The sequence below is a fragment of the Macaca thibetana genome, chromosome 19 (assembly GCF_024542745.1).
Source record: "Macaca thibetana thibetana isolate TM-01 chromosome 19, ASM2454274v1, whole genome shotgun sequence".
In the NCBI taxonomy this organism is placed as follows: domain Eukaryota; kingdom Metazoa; phylum Chordata; class Mammalia; order Primates; family Cercopithecidae; genus Macaca; species Macaca thibetana.
The window spans coordinates 17175873-17190818 of record NC_065596.1 but is presented as its reverse complement, the minus strand read 5'-3'; the positions used below and the strand labels follow the sequence as shown (position 1 = coordinate 17190818).

General features: G+C 43.6%; 2 protein-coding genes across 5 annotated transcripts in view; one reads left to right on the top strand and one right to left on the bottom strand.

Moving 5' to 3' along the window:
• ADGRE1 (adhesion G protein-coupled receptor E1) overlaps positions 1-6755 on the top strand; it is a 48611-nt gene extending 41856 nt beyond the window's left edge. The window contains exons 16-19 of the mRNA XM_050770197.1: positions 19-110; positions 3418-3586; positions 3702-3806; positions 6088-6755. Coding sequence (XP_050626154.1) covers positions 19-110; positions 3418-3586; positions 3702-3806; positions 6088-6093 — 372 coding nt within the window. The 3' untranslated portion in view covers positions 6094-6755. The remainder of the gene's footprint in view (positions 1-18; positions 111-3417; positions 3587-3701; positions 3807-6087) is intronic.
• Positions 6756-11138: 4383 nt separating this feature from the next.
• LOC126942549 (putative adhesion G protein-coupled receptor E4P) overlaps positions 11139-14946 on the bottom strand; it is a 61260-nt gene continuing 57452 nt past the window's right edge. For 2 of the 4 annotated variants that reach the window (XM_050770276.1, XM_050770275.1), the window contains exons 16-17: positions 13981-14076; positions 11139-12746 (exon numbers count right to left, since the gene is read on the bottom strand). In XM_050770276.1, the coding sequence (XP_050626233.1) occupies positions 12621-12746; positions 13981-14076 (222 nt within the window). In that variant the 3' untranslated portion in view covers positions 11139-12620. Of the gene's footprint in view, positions 12750-13980; positions 14077-14946 lie in introns of those variants that run through there. The other 2 variants (XM_050770277.1, XR_007721581.1) reach the window with 2 other exon arrangements.

The window sequence follows — 14946 nt, the reverse complement described above, 5'->3', positions numbered from 1 at the left end:
TTCTGCTTGACTTTGCAGATCAACTCCATCCTCCTGACCTGGACCTTGTGGATCCTGAGGCAGCGGCTTTCCAGTGTCAATGCCGAAGTCTCAACGCTAAAAGACACCAGGTACAGCCCTCTTTCATCTCTCCTCCTCTTTTAATTTCCTCTTCCTTCTTCCCAGAAAAGTTCTTTGAGCACTTTTTGTGTGCTGGGTCCTATGCCCGAGACAGAGGTGATGAGGTCTGTTTAGCATATCACACCACCTAGATCTGGAGGCTTAAAGTCCAGCTCCCCGTCTCTACTAAAAATACAAAAAAAAAATTAGCTGGGCATGGTGGCAGGTGCCTGTAGTTCCAGCTACTCGGGAGGCTGAGGCAGGAGAATGGCGTGAACCCGGGAGGCAGAGCTTGCAGTGAGCCGAGATGGTGCTACTGCACTCCAGCCTGGGCGACAGAGCAAGACTCCGTCTCAAAAGAAAAAAAAAATTCCAGCTCAACTATTTACGAGCTGTGTGACCTCAGGCAAGTTACATAACCTCTCAGAAGCCCATTTGCCTCACCTACAGAATGGGGATATTAATATTGCTTATTTTAGGTGCCTTACAAAGCGTTTAGCACAGTTACTAGGAACAGTGGGTGTTTCATATATTACAACTATTAATAAACTTTCTAATTTTTCCCTGTGCATGCTTATATGTGCATATTTACAAGAAACTGAATCATAGTATTTGGTTTTTTATGTTTTTTTTTTCTCTCAAGAATGTCCTGGCGATTTCTGACTTAGTTAGATATTATTCTACAATATGATTTTCTTGCACAGCATTTCGGTGTAAATTTGTAGCACATTGTATTGAAGTCATACCATATTCATGGACACTTAATTTGCTTCTGTGTGTTATCAGTTTTGTTTTGTTCTCTGTATAAACAATACCGCTTTGAGCACCCTTGTAGGTAAATCCTTCCACACCGTGGTTATTTAATTACAACACAAAACATGAAACTACATAAATCCAACTGCCTAAAGGGTAGGTTGGATTGTACTGCTTCTAGTATGTGCGTCATAAATTGATTTTCAGAAAATTTGTTTCCAATGATGAGAATATACCTATTTACTTGCAATATTGTCAACACTGGAGTGTATTGTTTTTGATGCATTTTGTGCTGATTTAATGTGTGAAATATTCTATTTCATTATTTTTGTTACACATATTTTATATTAGGGATTTGGGACTTCTTAAGTATTTTTATAGATCAGTTGTGTTTCCTAACTTCCTTACTCAACTACTGTTCATTTCAAGAAACTTCAGCAACCATCGTCTAGGTTTTATTGTCAGTAACCTAATAACATTCTTTGTGTCTTTTTTCTTCTGTATCCAATCCCTTATCCATTTTAAATATGTTTGAAAAGTTAGTACAAAAGTCAAAAAGGAGGCCAGGCATGGTGGCTCACGCCTGTAATCCCAGCACTTTGGGAGGCTGAGGCCGGCGGATCATGAGGTCAGGAGATCAAGACCATCGTGGCTAACATGGTGAAACCCCGTCTCTACTAAAAATACAAAAAATCAGCTGGGTGTGGTGGCAGGCACTTGTAGTCCCAGCTACTCGGGAGACTGAGGCAGGAGAATGGCGTGAACCCATGAGGCGGAGACTGCAGTGAGCAGAGATCACGCCACTGCACTCCAGCCTGAGCGACAGAGCGAGAATCTGTCTCAAAAAAAGAAAAAAAAAGGCAAAAAAGGTAAAACAAAGTTAATACATACACATGGCAGAAAATGTAAGCAATAAATTTCACATCAGATGAAATTCACTATTTTAACCATTTTAAAGCATGTAATTCAGTGGCTTTTAGTACATTCACGGTGTTGTGCCCTGACCACCACTATCTAGTGATCTAGTGGCGGATCCTTTTTTTTTTTTTTTTAAGAAAGAATCTCACTCTTACCCAGGCTAGAGGGCAGTGGCATGGTCCTGGCTCATTGCAACCTCTGCCTCCCAGGTTCAAGCGATTCTCCTGCCTTAGCCTCCTGAGTAGCTGGGATTACAGGCATCTGCACCTGGACTTTTTTTTTTTTTTAACTTGCAAGATTCATCCATGTTCGGTCATATTCCAATACGTCATTCCGTTTCACGGCTGAATAAGATTCCATTAAATAAATATACCACATTTTGTGTATCCATTGTTGGATACTTGCATTGCTTCCACTGGAGGGAGAGGAGACTGGGAAACAATCAGTATGGGGTTTCTTTAGGAGCTGATAAAAATGCCTTGCTATGGCCGGGTGCAGTGGCTCACGCCTGTAATCCCAACACTTTGGGAGGCCAAGGTGGGTGGATCACGAGGTCAGGAGTTTGAGACCAACCTGGCCAAGATGGTGAAACTCCGTCTCTACTAAAAATACAAAAATTAGCCAGGTGTGGTGGTGGGTGCCTGTAATCTTAGCTACTTGGGAGGCTGAGGCAGGAGAATTGTTTGAACCTGGGAGACGGAGGTTGCAGTGAGCCAAGATCATGCCACTGCACTGCAGCCTGGGCGACAGAGGGAGATTCTATCTTTAAAAAAAAAAAAAAAAAAAAAAAGCCTTGGTACTATATAGTGGTGATGGTTGCACAACACTGGGATAAAATGGTGAATTTTATGTTAGGTGAATTTGACCTAAATAAAAAGAAAGGCATCACAGTATTTCATACTATGATTTCATCACTCATTTAACATGTCCCGATTTTTTGGACCCATGGGTTTTTCTACCCTTTTATTACTACAAACGAAAATTCACCAAATCCACGTGTGCATAGTGTCCATGTATATTGAAGGCTGATTGCATTTTTTTTTTGAAATGGAGTTTCACTCTTGTCACCCAGGCTGGAGTACAATGGCATGATCTCGGCTCACTGCCACTTCCACCTCCTGGGTTCAAGTGATTCTCCTGCCTCAGCCTCCCAAGTAGTTGGGACTACAGGCATCCGCCACCATGCCCAGCTAATTTTTGTATTTTTAGTAGAGATTAGTTTTTACCATGTGAGCCAGGGTGGTCTTGAACTCCTGTCCTCAGGTGATCCACCAGCCTCGGCCTCCCAAAGTGCTGGGATTACAGACACCCACCACCACGCCCAGCTAACTTTTGTATTTTTAGTAGAGACGGGTTTCACCATGTTGGCCAGGCTGGTCTCAAATTTCTGTCCTCAGGTGACCCGCCCACCTTGGCCTCCCAAAGTGCTGGGATTACAGGCTTGAGCCACTGCACCCAGCCTGATCGTGTTTTAAATGTCTATAGGATTTGATTTTCCCACACCTAAGCTTGGAGACCCCACCCTACATTTGTCCCCACCCAGGTGGCAAATTGCACAGTGGCCACCTCAGACCATTCCTGGAAGCGTGGCCTACAAGGACAATAGCCACCTCCCAGAGCCTTACACGCTGTACATCTCCTCCCCAGGTTACTGACCTTCAAGGCCTTTGCCCAGCTCTTCATCCTGGGCTGCTCCTGGGTGCTGGGCATTTTTCAGATTGGACCTGTGGCAGGTGTCATGGCCTACCTATTCACCATCATCAACAGCCTGCAGGGGGCCTTCATCTTCCTCATCCACTGTCTGCTTAACCGCCAGGTATGTAGCTGCTGCCCTCCCCATCCCCTCTCCCCACCCCACCCCCAGCATCCCTCCACCCAACATCCCTGTCCCTGGACCATTTCCCTGCATCTGGATGTGCCTCCTTCTCCAGGTACGAGAAGAATACAAGAGGTGGATCACTGGGAAGATGAAGCCCAGCTCCCAGTCCCAGACTTCAAGCATCTTGCTGTCCTCCATGCCATCTACTTCCAAGACGGTGAGAGACTGCATGCTCCCTGCGGGTGCTGGTCAAGGGAGGTGCCGGCCACTTGGTGACACTCAGCTCTGCCACGTGTTGGGTACTGAATGGGAGCTGAGGGTGCTCACCCTAGTTAGCTCATGGATGAAGTGTGGAGTTGAAGACTGGGGATTTTTATGTATATATCAGCAGACACACACACATTATCTGTCTATCATCTATCTATCTATCATCTATCTATCGATCTATCATCTATCTATCTATCATCTGTCATCTATCTGTCTATCTGTCATCTATCTATCATCTATCTATCATCTATCATCCATCTATCTATCATCTATCATCTCTCTATCATCTATGTATCTATCTATCATCTATCTATCATCTATCTATCATCTATCATCTATCTATCTATCATCTATCTATCTATCATCCCTCTATCATCTATCGATTTAAATAAAATTTCAAGAATAAGACATATATAATTTATAACAGAAGATTTACATAGATGCATTTGTATACAAATTATGTAACATATTAAACATAATACATATTTTATATATTATGTTTATAAAGTAAATTTATATACATTTATTATGTACATATAATGTATAATATATACATATAAATGTAAGATGTAAGTTTAAATATAGATATCGGCTGGGCATGGTGGCTCACGCCTGTCATCCCAGCACTTTGGGAGGCCGAGGTGGGCAGATTACCTGAGGTCAGGAGTTCGAGACCAGCCTGGCCAACATGGTGAAAACCCGTCTCTATTAAAAATACAAAATTAGCCAGGCGTGGTGGCAGGCGCCTGTAATCCCAGCTGCTCGTGAGGCCGAGGCAGGAGAACGGCTTGAACCCAGGAGGTGGAGGTTGCAGGGAGCAGAGATTGCGCCATTGCACTCCAGCCCGGGCAAAAAGAGTGAAACTCCGTCTCAAAAAAAAAATTAAATAAATATAGATATCTTCACATATATATTTATATAGAGAAATTTTTATGTATTATGGATAGCGTATTTATATATGCAGATTTTCAGGAGTATCGAAATATTACAATGAATATGCAAATGGAGGCAAAGTTGATTTTCCCACTAGAATGTCTTATTTTTTTTCAACGATGTTTTCCATGCCCCTGAAATGCTGTCTAGCACACAGTAAGTTCTTGGTGAATATTTCCTGAGTAAATAATAATTCAATAGCTTAGTTTCCTCACTGATAAAGTGGGGATAATGGTAATCCTTACCTTGGAATGTTATACTAAATAGTAGATGAACTGGTATGCAACGGGGTTGGAAGAGTGCCTAGGACGTAGCAGGATCTCAGTGTTAAGCCTTGCAAAAGTCCAGTGAGGTAGGTATCATTGGTCTGTTTTCATTATGAGAAAACTGAATGTCATCGAGGTTAAGTTTGGTGATTTCAGAATGAGCCACAGGAATCACCCACTGTAAAAATTGTCCAAATCACAGATGACGTATTCTCTTGGCAATAAGTTTTTAAGCATAATAAGGTTTACTATAGTTTTAATGAAAAAGTATAGGTATAGAACATTTTAGAAAACGGTTGTATGCATTGAAAACAAATAAAATTAAAATGTCCCATTATCCCACCACATAAAGATCCCAGTGAGTCATATTTTTGGATGCAAGCACCTTAGATCCAGTGGCTTAATTAAATAGGGAATGATTTTCCTTGCAAGAAGAGAAGTCCAGAGTTAGGTGTTGGTAATATTGCTGGTATTGCTGGTTCTATGCTTAGTGGTGTTGTAAAAGCTGTAAACTAAGAATCTAGGTTTTCCCGTTTTCCATTCCACCCTCAGCATGTTGACATTTTATTGTATTTTCATGGTTGCAATACGGTTGCCACAGCTCCAGACATCATGACTATGTTCCAGTCAAGAAGATGAGGGATGGGCAGGACCAGAAAGCCCTTCTTTCATGTCTCTGTCTTTAACAGTAAAGAAAAACTCAGAAAACGCTCAGTAGATTTCCCTTTACCTGGTTGGTCAGAAGTGTATCATGTGACCACTCATATGGGCAAAAAAATCCGAACCAACAGCTGTTTGACTTTCTGAAGTCCTACATGGGCGCTATCAATGCTGAGGAGGTGGAGAATGGCTTTTGGGTTTTCCAGCTGTGCCTGTCACACTAGGGACAATCGCATTTATCATTTTAATGTGTATCCTTCTAGTCTTTGTTACTGTATTTTTAATACTCCTGCCCCTGTAGACATGACCCTTGGAATCATGTTTGCATTAATCCCGCTGCAGACTCTGAAGAAATTCTTTTCTGTCTCACAGGGTTAAAGCCCTTTCTTGCTTTCAAATACGCTATGGAGCAACAGTTGAGGACAGTAGTTTCCTGCAGGAGCCTACCCTGAAATCTTCTCTTCGCAGCTTGACATGGAAATGAGGATCCCACCAGCCCCAGAACTCTCTGGGGAAGAATGTTTGGGGCCGTCTTCCCAGGGTTGTATGCACTGATGAGAATCAGGGGTTTCTGCTCCAAATGATCATTTTATCTTCTGTGCTCTGCAACTCCTTGAGTTCCAGAGTTTTTGAGAACAGACTCCAATTCAATGGCATGACCAAGAACATCTGGCGACCGTTTTGTTTTCTCCCACCCTTGCTGGTGCATGGTTCTAAGCGTGCCCCACTAGCGCCTATCACACGCCGGACGCAGAGGACCTCTCAATAAATTATTTGTCGGCCGGGCGCGGTGGCTCACGCCTATAATCCCAGCGCTTTGGGAGGCCGAGGCGGGTGGATCACAAGGTCAGGAGATCGAGACCATCCTGGCTAACACGGTGAAACCCTGTCTCTACTAAAAAATAGAAAAATTAGCCGGGCATGGTGGCGGCGCCTGTAGTCCCAGCTACTCGGGAGGCTGAGGCAGGAGAATGGCGTGAACCCGGGAGGTGGAGCTTGCAGTCAGCCAAGATCGCGCCACCGCACTCCAGCCTGGGTGACAGAGCGAGACTCCGTCTCAAAAACAAAATAAGAATAAAAATAAAAAATAAATGATTTGTTGCCTGTCTGACTAGGACAAAGACTCTTCGTGATTTTAAAGAAATGGTCAGTAAAACTGTAATGAGAGTCCCAGGGAACCAAGATGGTGCATAGACAGACAAGCTACTTTGGCACAAACATTTAAAAAGAATTATGTTGGTAAGTAGGAGGACGTTTGATGTAGCAGAACTCTAACGCTTACTGGAGGGTTGACGCACTTGATGACAACACCCTTTGGAAAGTGCTTTGGTTTTCTGGGGTCCTTCAGGTAACCAAGACCTCCCTTTTTTCTAGAAACTATCTAATGACTTGGCTAGGATTTAGGATTTGCTCTGTCACAGTTATCTCTACCCATCCTTAATTTTTTTTTTTTGACAAGAGTCTCACTCTGTTGCCCAGGCCAGAGTGCAGTGGCATGATCTTGGCTCACTGCAACCTCTGCCTCCCGGGTGCAAACGATTCTCCTGCCTCAGCCTCCCGAGCATCTGGGATCACAGGCAACCACCACCACACCTGGCTAATTTTTGTATTTTTAGTAGAGACAGGGTTTCATCATGTTGACCGGGCTGGTCTTGAACTCCTGACCTCAGGTGATCTGCCCACCTCGGCCTCCCAAAGTGCTGGGATTAAAGGCATGAGCCACTGCGCCCAGCCAATTATTGTTATTATTTAGTGACAGATCTCACTCTTTCACCCAGGCTGCAGTGCGGTCGGCACAGTCATAGCTCACTATGCTTCAAACTCCTGCCCTCAAGTGATCCTCCCACCTCAGCCTCTCAAGTAGCTGGAGCTACAGATGCCCACTACTATGCCTGGCTAATTTTTTAAAAAAATTTTATAGAAATGGGATGGAGGGGTGGTCTCACTATGTTACCCAAGCTGGCCTCGAACTCCTGAGCTCAAGCAGTCCTCCTGCTTCAGCCTCTCAAAATGCTGGGATTACAGGCATGAGCCACTGCACCTAGCCCCAAATATTTTAAAACTTCTTTTTTTGAAGGTCTTCATGGTAATCTGGGGTGTTCATGTGTCATAAAGTATTTAATCCCAGTTTGTATCATTTCTAAATTTTCAGCACTATAAACAACACTGTAATGAATATCTTTGAGCTAAAATTTTAACACTCTACTATGTAAGTGCCTTTAAAATTAGCAGTAGGTTATAAGTGGGAAGAAATTTATATGTTCCCCTTAGTGTTTGATTAAAACAAACATTTTTCACTGTACAAAGGCTGCCAAAACTTTCCCAAACTGTAAAAAATAAACCATTACAGGCCGGGCATGGTGGTTCATGCCTGTAATCCTAGCACTTTGGGAGGCTGAGGTGGGTGAATGACTTGAGCCCAGGAGTTCAAGATCAGCCTGGGCAACATGGCAAAACCCCGTCTCTACCCAAAATACAAACATTAGCCAGTCTCATAACTGGTCTCTAAATAAATAAATAGATAAAAATTTAAAATAAAATAAATTTAAAATCAGCCATTAGAAATATAGTAATTTGGATGGGCGCGGTGGCTCACGCCTGTAATTCCAGCACTTCAGGAGGCCGAGGCAGGAAGATCACGAGGTCAGGAGATCGAGACCATCCTGGCTAACACGGTGAAACCCCGTCTCTACTAAAAATACAAAAAATTAGCCGGGCGTGGTAGCGGGCACCTGTAGTCCCAGCTACTCGGGAGGCTGAGGTAGGAGAATGGCATGAACCCAGGAGGCAGAGCTTGCAGTGAGCCGAGACCGCACCACTGCACTCCAGCCTGGGTGACAGAGCGAGACCCTGTCTCAAAAAAAAAAAATATATATATATATATACACACACACACACACACACACGTATATACATATATATATATATGTATATATATGGAGCATGAGTCATACCTCAGAGTTGGTCTCACTTTGAGTCAAGGGCCCCAGCCTTGTTTATGCCTGTGTCAGTCAATTATTGGCTACGTTGTCCCGACAATGGTAGGGCCGTGTGTCACCTCCCAGATGGAGCACTTCCTGTTCAGCTGAAGCCAACTTCCTGGAGAAGGGGATGGGGGCTGAAAAGGAAATTAGGAAGCGGCTACTCTGTAGCCCAGGCTGCAGTGCAGTGGCATGATCTTGGCTCACTGCAGCCTCTGCCTCCTGGGTTCAGGCAATCCTCCCACCTCAGCCTCCTGAATAGCTGGGATTACAAACGTGAGCCACTGCACCCAGCTAATTTTTTTTGTATTTTTAGTAGAGACGGGATTTCACCATGTTGGCCAGGCTGGCCTCGAACTCCTGGTCTCAAGTGATCTACCCACCTCAGTCTCCCAAAGTGCTAGGATTACAGGTGTAAGGCACCACACTCCCCCTCTGGAAGCATTTTTGATTGTCATGACTGGTGGGGAAGTGTCACTGGCACCTACTGAATACAGGCCAAGCTGCTTCTAAACACCCTACAATGCAAAGAATGACCCCTTACAAATAAGAAATTATCAGCCGGCATGATGGCTCACACCTGTAATCCCAGCACTTTGGGAGGCTGAGGCAGGCAGATCACAAGGTCAAGAGATTGAGACCATCCTGGCCAACATGGTAAAACCCTGTCTCTACTAAAAATACAAAAATTAGCCAGGCATGGTGGCGTGCGCCTGTAGTCCCAGCTATTCAGCAGGAGGCTGAGGCACGAGAATCGCTTGGGAGGCGGAGGTTGCAGTGAGCCAAGATTGTGCCACTGTACTCTAGCCTGGGCAACAGACCGAGACTCTATCTCAAATAAATAAATACATAAATATTCAGCCCAAAATATCAATAGTGCAGAATTTGAGATATAATGATTAGGTGGAGGCCAAGAATATTTAATGTATCATCTCTGCCATTCTTGCCTTCACAAATTTTATAATTGAGGGAGGCATGATTTACAAACACACACAACATCATTTGTGAAACAGCACACCACGTGGAGGGGTAAGTCATGTGGTACAGGCCTGAATAAATTGAGTTTAAAAGATGAATTTATTTGGCCAGGCGCAGTGGCTCACACCTGTAATCCCAGCACTTTAGGAGGCTGACAGGCTGACGCGGGTGGATCACGAGGTCAGGAGTTCAAGACCAACCTGGCCAACATGGTGAAACTCTGTCTCTACTAAAAATAGAAAAATTAGCTGGGCATGCTGGCACATGCCTGTAGTCCCAGATACTCTGGAGGCTGAGGCAGGAGAATTGCTTGAACCTGGAAGGCGTACGTTGCAGTGAGCCGAGATGGTGTCATTGCACTCCAGCCTAGCCACACAGCAAGACTCCATCTCAAAAAAGAAAAAAGAAAAAAGATGGATTTATTTGAAAGCCTGAATAAGAAATTGATTTTGAAGGAAGCAGAAGCCGGACTGGCTCTTAAAAAGAGTGGAAAAGAATGGGAGAGGCAGGAAAAAGAAAGGAGCCTACCGGGCATGGTGGCTCACGCCTGTAATCTCAGCACTTTGAGAGGCTGAGGCAGGTGGATCACCTCAGGTCAGGAGTTCGAGATCAGCCTGGCCAACATGGAGAAACTCCATCTCTACTAAAAATACAAAATTAGCTGGGCGGGCATGGTGGTGTATGCCTGTAATCCAAGGTACTCGGGAGGCTGAGGCAGGAGAATCGCTTGAACCTGGGAGGCAGAGGTTGCGGTGAGCCGAGATTGCGCCATTGCACTCTAGCCTGGGCAACATGAGTGAAACTCCACAAAGACAAAACAAAAAAACAAGAAAGAGAGAGAGAGAGAGAGAGAGAGAGAGAGAGAGAGAGAAAGAAAGAAAGAAAGAAAAGAAAAGAAAAGAAAAAAGTAAAGAAGGAAGGAAGGAAGGATAAAGGGGGGGAAGGAAAGAAGGAAGGAAGGAAGGAGAAAGAGGGGGGGAAAGAAGGAAGGAAGGAAGAAGGAAGGAAGGAAGGAAGGAGGGAAGGAAGGAAGGAAGCCTTCAAGTTGGAAGGGAGGGAAAATGGCCAATAGAGGAGTCTGAATTCAAACCTGCAGCACCTACAATACATGGCTTATTTATTCTGTCTTTCTTCAACCGCCAAGGACGAGAGAGCAATAGCAAGATGAGTAGGAATTCGGCACAAGGGTTTGTCAGCTGCCCAGGAAGATCGCATTTTACGCAGCCTTTATTCGTGTAAACTTTAAATTATGCAAAACAAAAAGTTGCGCAGCATGCACGCATTTTGCAACCATGTGAATATCCCTACATTTTTTCTTTTCCAAAGGAATTACATGACTTCAAAGCCAGCAGGTGGAGTGGATGTACACTACGCTGTTTACATCTAGGGAGGAGACGTTTGCGTTAATTAAGCAGAAAAGTCCTCAACCCTTTGTCTGCAACCCCAAAAGAAGACCTCACATGATTTTCTTTTTTTCTTTTCTTTTCTTTTTTTTTTTTTCTATAAGACAGAGTATCACGGCCTCCCAGGCTGGAGTGCAGTGGTGCAATCATAGCTCACTACAGCCTCAAATTCCTGGGGCTCAAGCAATCCTACTGCCTCAGCCTCCTGGTTGCGGGGATTACAGGAACGCACCACTATGCTTAGCTAATTTCGTAAATTGTTTGTAGATATGGAGTCTCACTGTGTTTTCCAGAGCGTCTCAAACTCCTGGCCTCAAGCAATCCTCCTACATCAGCCTCCCAAAGTGCTGGGATTACAGGCATGAGCCACCGCACCTGGTTTGAAATTTCTTCAAATAAATGATGATGATTCTTGCCTATTTTAACATTGACAGTCATTAGCATTTAAAATCTTTTTGGAGCTATTCTGTCATAACAATCATCCACACATTTATTAATGCACTGAAAACCATACCTAAAACCCAGTAACTTTGCAAAAGTAATTAGAAATGGTAAAATGAAAAAATGAGTCTGAATACCCCACGGTTTTTGTTTCTGGACATTTGTACTGGGACATGGTCAAGAAGACATTAAGGAAACAAAATGATCTTTAATCCATGTGTACATGCAGGTTCAGGAAGTCTCAGGCAGGCCGGGCTCAGTGGCTCACGCCTGTAATCCCAGCACTTTGGGAGGCCAAGGTGGCTGGATCACCTGAGGTCAGGAGTTCAAGACCAGCCTGGCCAACAATGGTGAAACCCTGTCTCTACTAAAAATACAAAAAATGAGCCAGGTGTTGTGGCGGCCGCCTGTAATTCCAGCTACTCGGGAGGCTGAGGCAGGAGAATCTCTTGAACCCAGGAAGCGGAGGTTGCAGTGAACCGAGATGGCACCACTGCATTCCAGCCTGGGCAACAAGTGCAAAACTCTGTCAAAAAAAAAAAAAAAGTCTCAGGCAAAGAAAATGGGGAAAATGCCAGTGTCTTGGACAAAAGAGCCTGTCCAATGACATTGCACCCCTAAGCTGAAATGATGATACCTTTTTGTATTGCGAAATGCAACACCCTCTTTAATATTGAACCGCATGGAATTGCTGAATTATGTGAATGTGGAGTGACGATGTAAGATCTTTGGGAGCATAAAATACAGCAGAGAGGCCAGAAAGGGAACTGTGAGCTGAATCCAGACTCCAGTTAGTGATTTTCTGGCAAGGTGGCAGTAGCTGCAAGAAGAAAATCCACTTCTCCCGCCCGCCATCTTTAAAATGCATCCTTCAGACACTTCATTGCATGTGCCACACTACTGGACTCCAGATCTAAGAATTCTCCCAAATGTCTTGTTCTTTCTATGAAGATAAAAAGCCAAAATAGGTGAATGAGCCTGGACTTTTCACAGGAAAGCTAGAAATAGTAGCATTTGTCCAATCTGTGTGTGACCACAGGGGCGCCTTAGACAAACGGAAAGGAATGGTAACTTCCGGGTCATTGCCATGGCATTTGCCAGGTCAGTTCACCTTTAGCCAATCAACAGAGACGAGATGAACCTGTGGCTGTGGTTGCTTGCTTGAAACTGCAGATGATGATGGAGTGTCTCCTTTATGAATGAATTCTGAGGACTTCCCCACTTCTTCCTACTTAGGGGAAAGATAATAAGGAGAAAAGGTGAAAGAGAATGTAATACCTCAGAAATTAACTAAAACTTCTAACCTGCCCAGAGATGACAAGCTAGGATTTCTGTAAGATCCAAAGCTCAATATCTGACATGACAACTTCCCACCCTCCTCCAAAAAAGCTCCACCATCTAATAATGGTTATTTTACTTTATCTTTTCACAAACATTTACAGGGGCTTCCTGTGGTGCCAGGCAGCCTTCTACGTGCTTATTTGACATCATTTAATCCTCACGATGAGAGGTGCTACCCTAGCTAAGAAGCTCTCTGTCCCAAATAAAGCTCATATCTTTGCAACAGCTCCATGGTCTTAGCATTCAGGATGCCCTCTAGGGGTAATCCCAGTTTCATGAGTCACAGCACTCAGGAATCTGTGGTTTCTGACCAAAAGTCTCTTCCTAGTCCTCCAAATCTAGATAATTTCACAAACCAGAGGTCGTTTTTATCATACACAGCCTTCAAATTTTTGGTCAAGTGCCAACTTCTTGTAGTCACCTTATTTAAAACTGGAATCCTCCCACCCTGTCATTCCTGGCTGCTCTCCATTGCTCTATTTTTTTCTGAAGCATTTATCACTTTGCAACATATCATAAAATTCACTTTTTGAGGTCTGTTGTCAGTCCCCTCACCCAACTAGAATGTTAGCTCTGTGAGGTCAAGGACTACTGTCAATGTGTCCACTGTTGGTTCTCCGGCACCTAAACAGTGCCGGACAATAAATATTTGTTAAATGAGTGTAGCTAATAAATTTTTTAAAATGTTAAATATCCTTTGGATATTTGTTGAAGGAAGAAATGAAAAGAGAGAGGAAGAGAAGGAGGGAGGGATAGAAAGAATGGATCAGAGAGTCAGAAAAGAGAGAGAAGGAGGAAGGGAGCGACAAAGAGAGATAGTGAAAAAGAGAGTGAGAAAGAAATAAAATGTAAGGAAGGAAAGGGAAACCAGGAGTAAGGGAGAGAAAGAGACTGAGAGAGAGCAAGAAAAAGAGAAAAAGAAAGAAAGAAGGAAGGAAGGAAAGAAGAAAGGAAGGAAGGAAGGGTTGGTTCTGGTTTTGGTCTCAATACCCAGAAACTTCAGCTGCATAATACAGGAACCTAATGCAATTTCTCTTTTCTTTCAGATCAAAGAACCAGGAAGCTTCCAGAGGCATAAGATGTTGGGTTCCAATAAGGAACTCAAAAAGGGCTGATCTTACCGTTTTGGTTTGGGTAGTAGAGCGAGACATCTCAGTGCTTTCAGTTTCTACTCCTTTCCGCATCCCACTAAACCATTTTTTGTATTCCATTCGCACCTGGAAATTTGAGTAGAGAGGTCCATGTTACATCCAGGGCTCAGTTTAGGAGAAAGGATCCTAAAATGGGAGGTTAAAGATAAAGACACCAAGCCCTACTCTCTTTCTAGTTTTCCATATAATCTTGGCCATGCTTATGTTGATTCATTTTATTTAAACTCAAACTTCTCAGCTGTAAAAAAGGTGTGTATTAAATATCAGACACTATAGGACTCAATAGATGATGATGATGATGGTAATGAAGGTGACTGTTGATGGTAGTGGTGGTAATGAAGGTAATTAAGATGATGATGGTGATGATGATGAAGGTGATGGTAATGGTGATGATGGTGATGATGAAGGTGATGATGATGAAGGTGATAAAGGTAATGATATTGGTGATGGTGACGTTGATGGTAATGGTGATGATGGTGAGGGTGATGATAATGAAGATGATGATAATGAAGGTGATAGTGATGATGATGGTGAAGGTGATGATGATGAAGTTGATGATAATGGAACGGACAATGGTAAAAGTAACGGTGATGATGGTGATGATGATGAAAATGATCATGATGAAGGTGATGATGGTGATGATGAAGGCGATGGTAGTGAAGGTGATGATGAAGGTCATGGTGACGGTGGTGATAGTGATGTTGATGAAAGTAATGTGAAGGTGATGATGAAGGTGATGGTAATGGTGATGATGGTGATGATCATGAAGATGGTGATGTAGGTGATGATGGTGAAAGTGATGGTAAAGGTGGTGGTGATGCTAGTGATGATGATAAGGGTGAATTAAAGGTTATGGTAATGGTGATGATGGTGATGGTGATAATAGTAAAGATGATGAAGGTGTGATAAAGGTAATGAAGGTGGTGATGGTGAAGG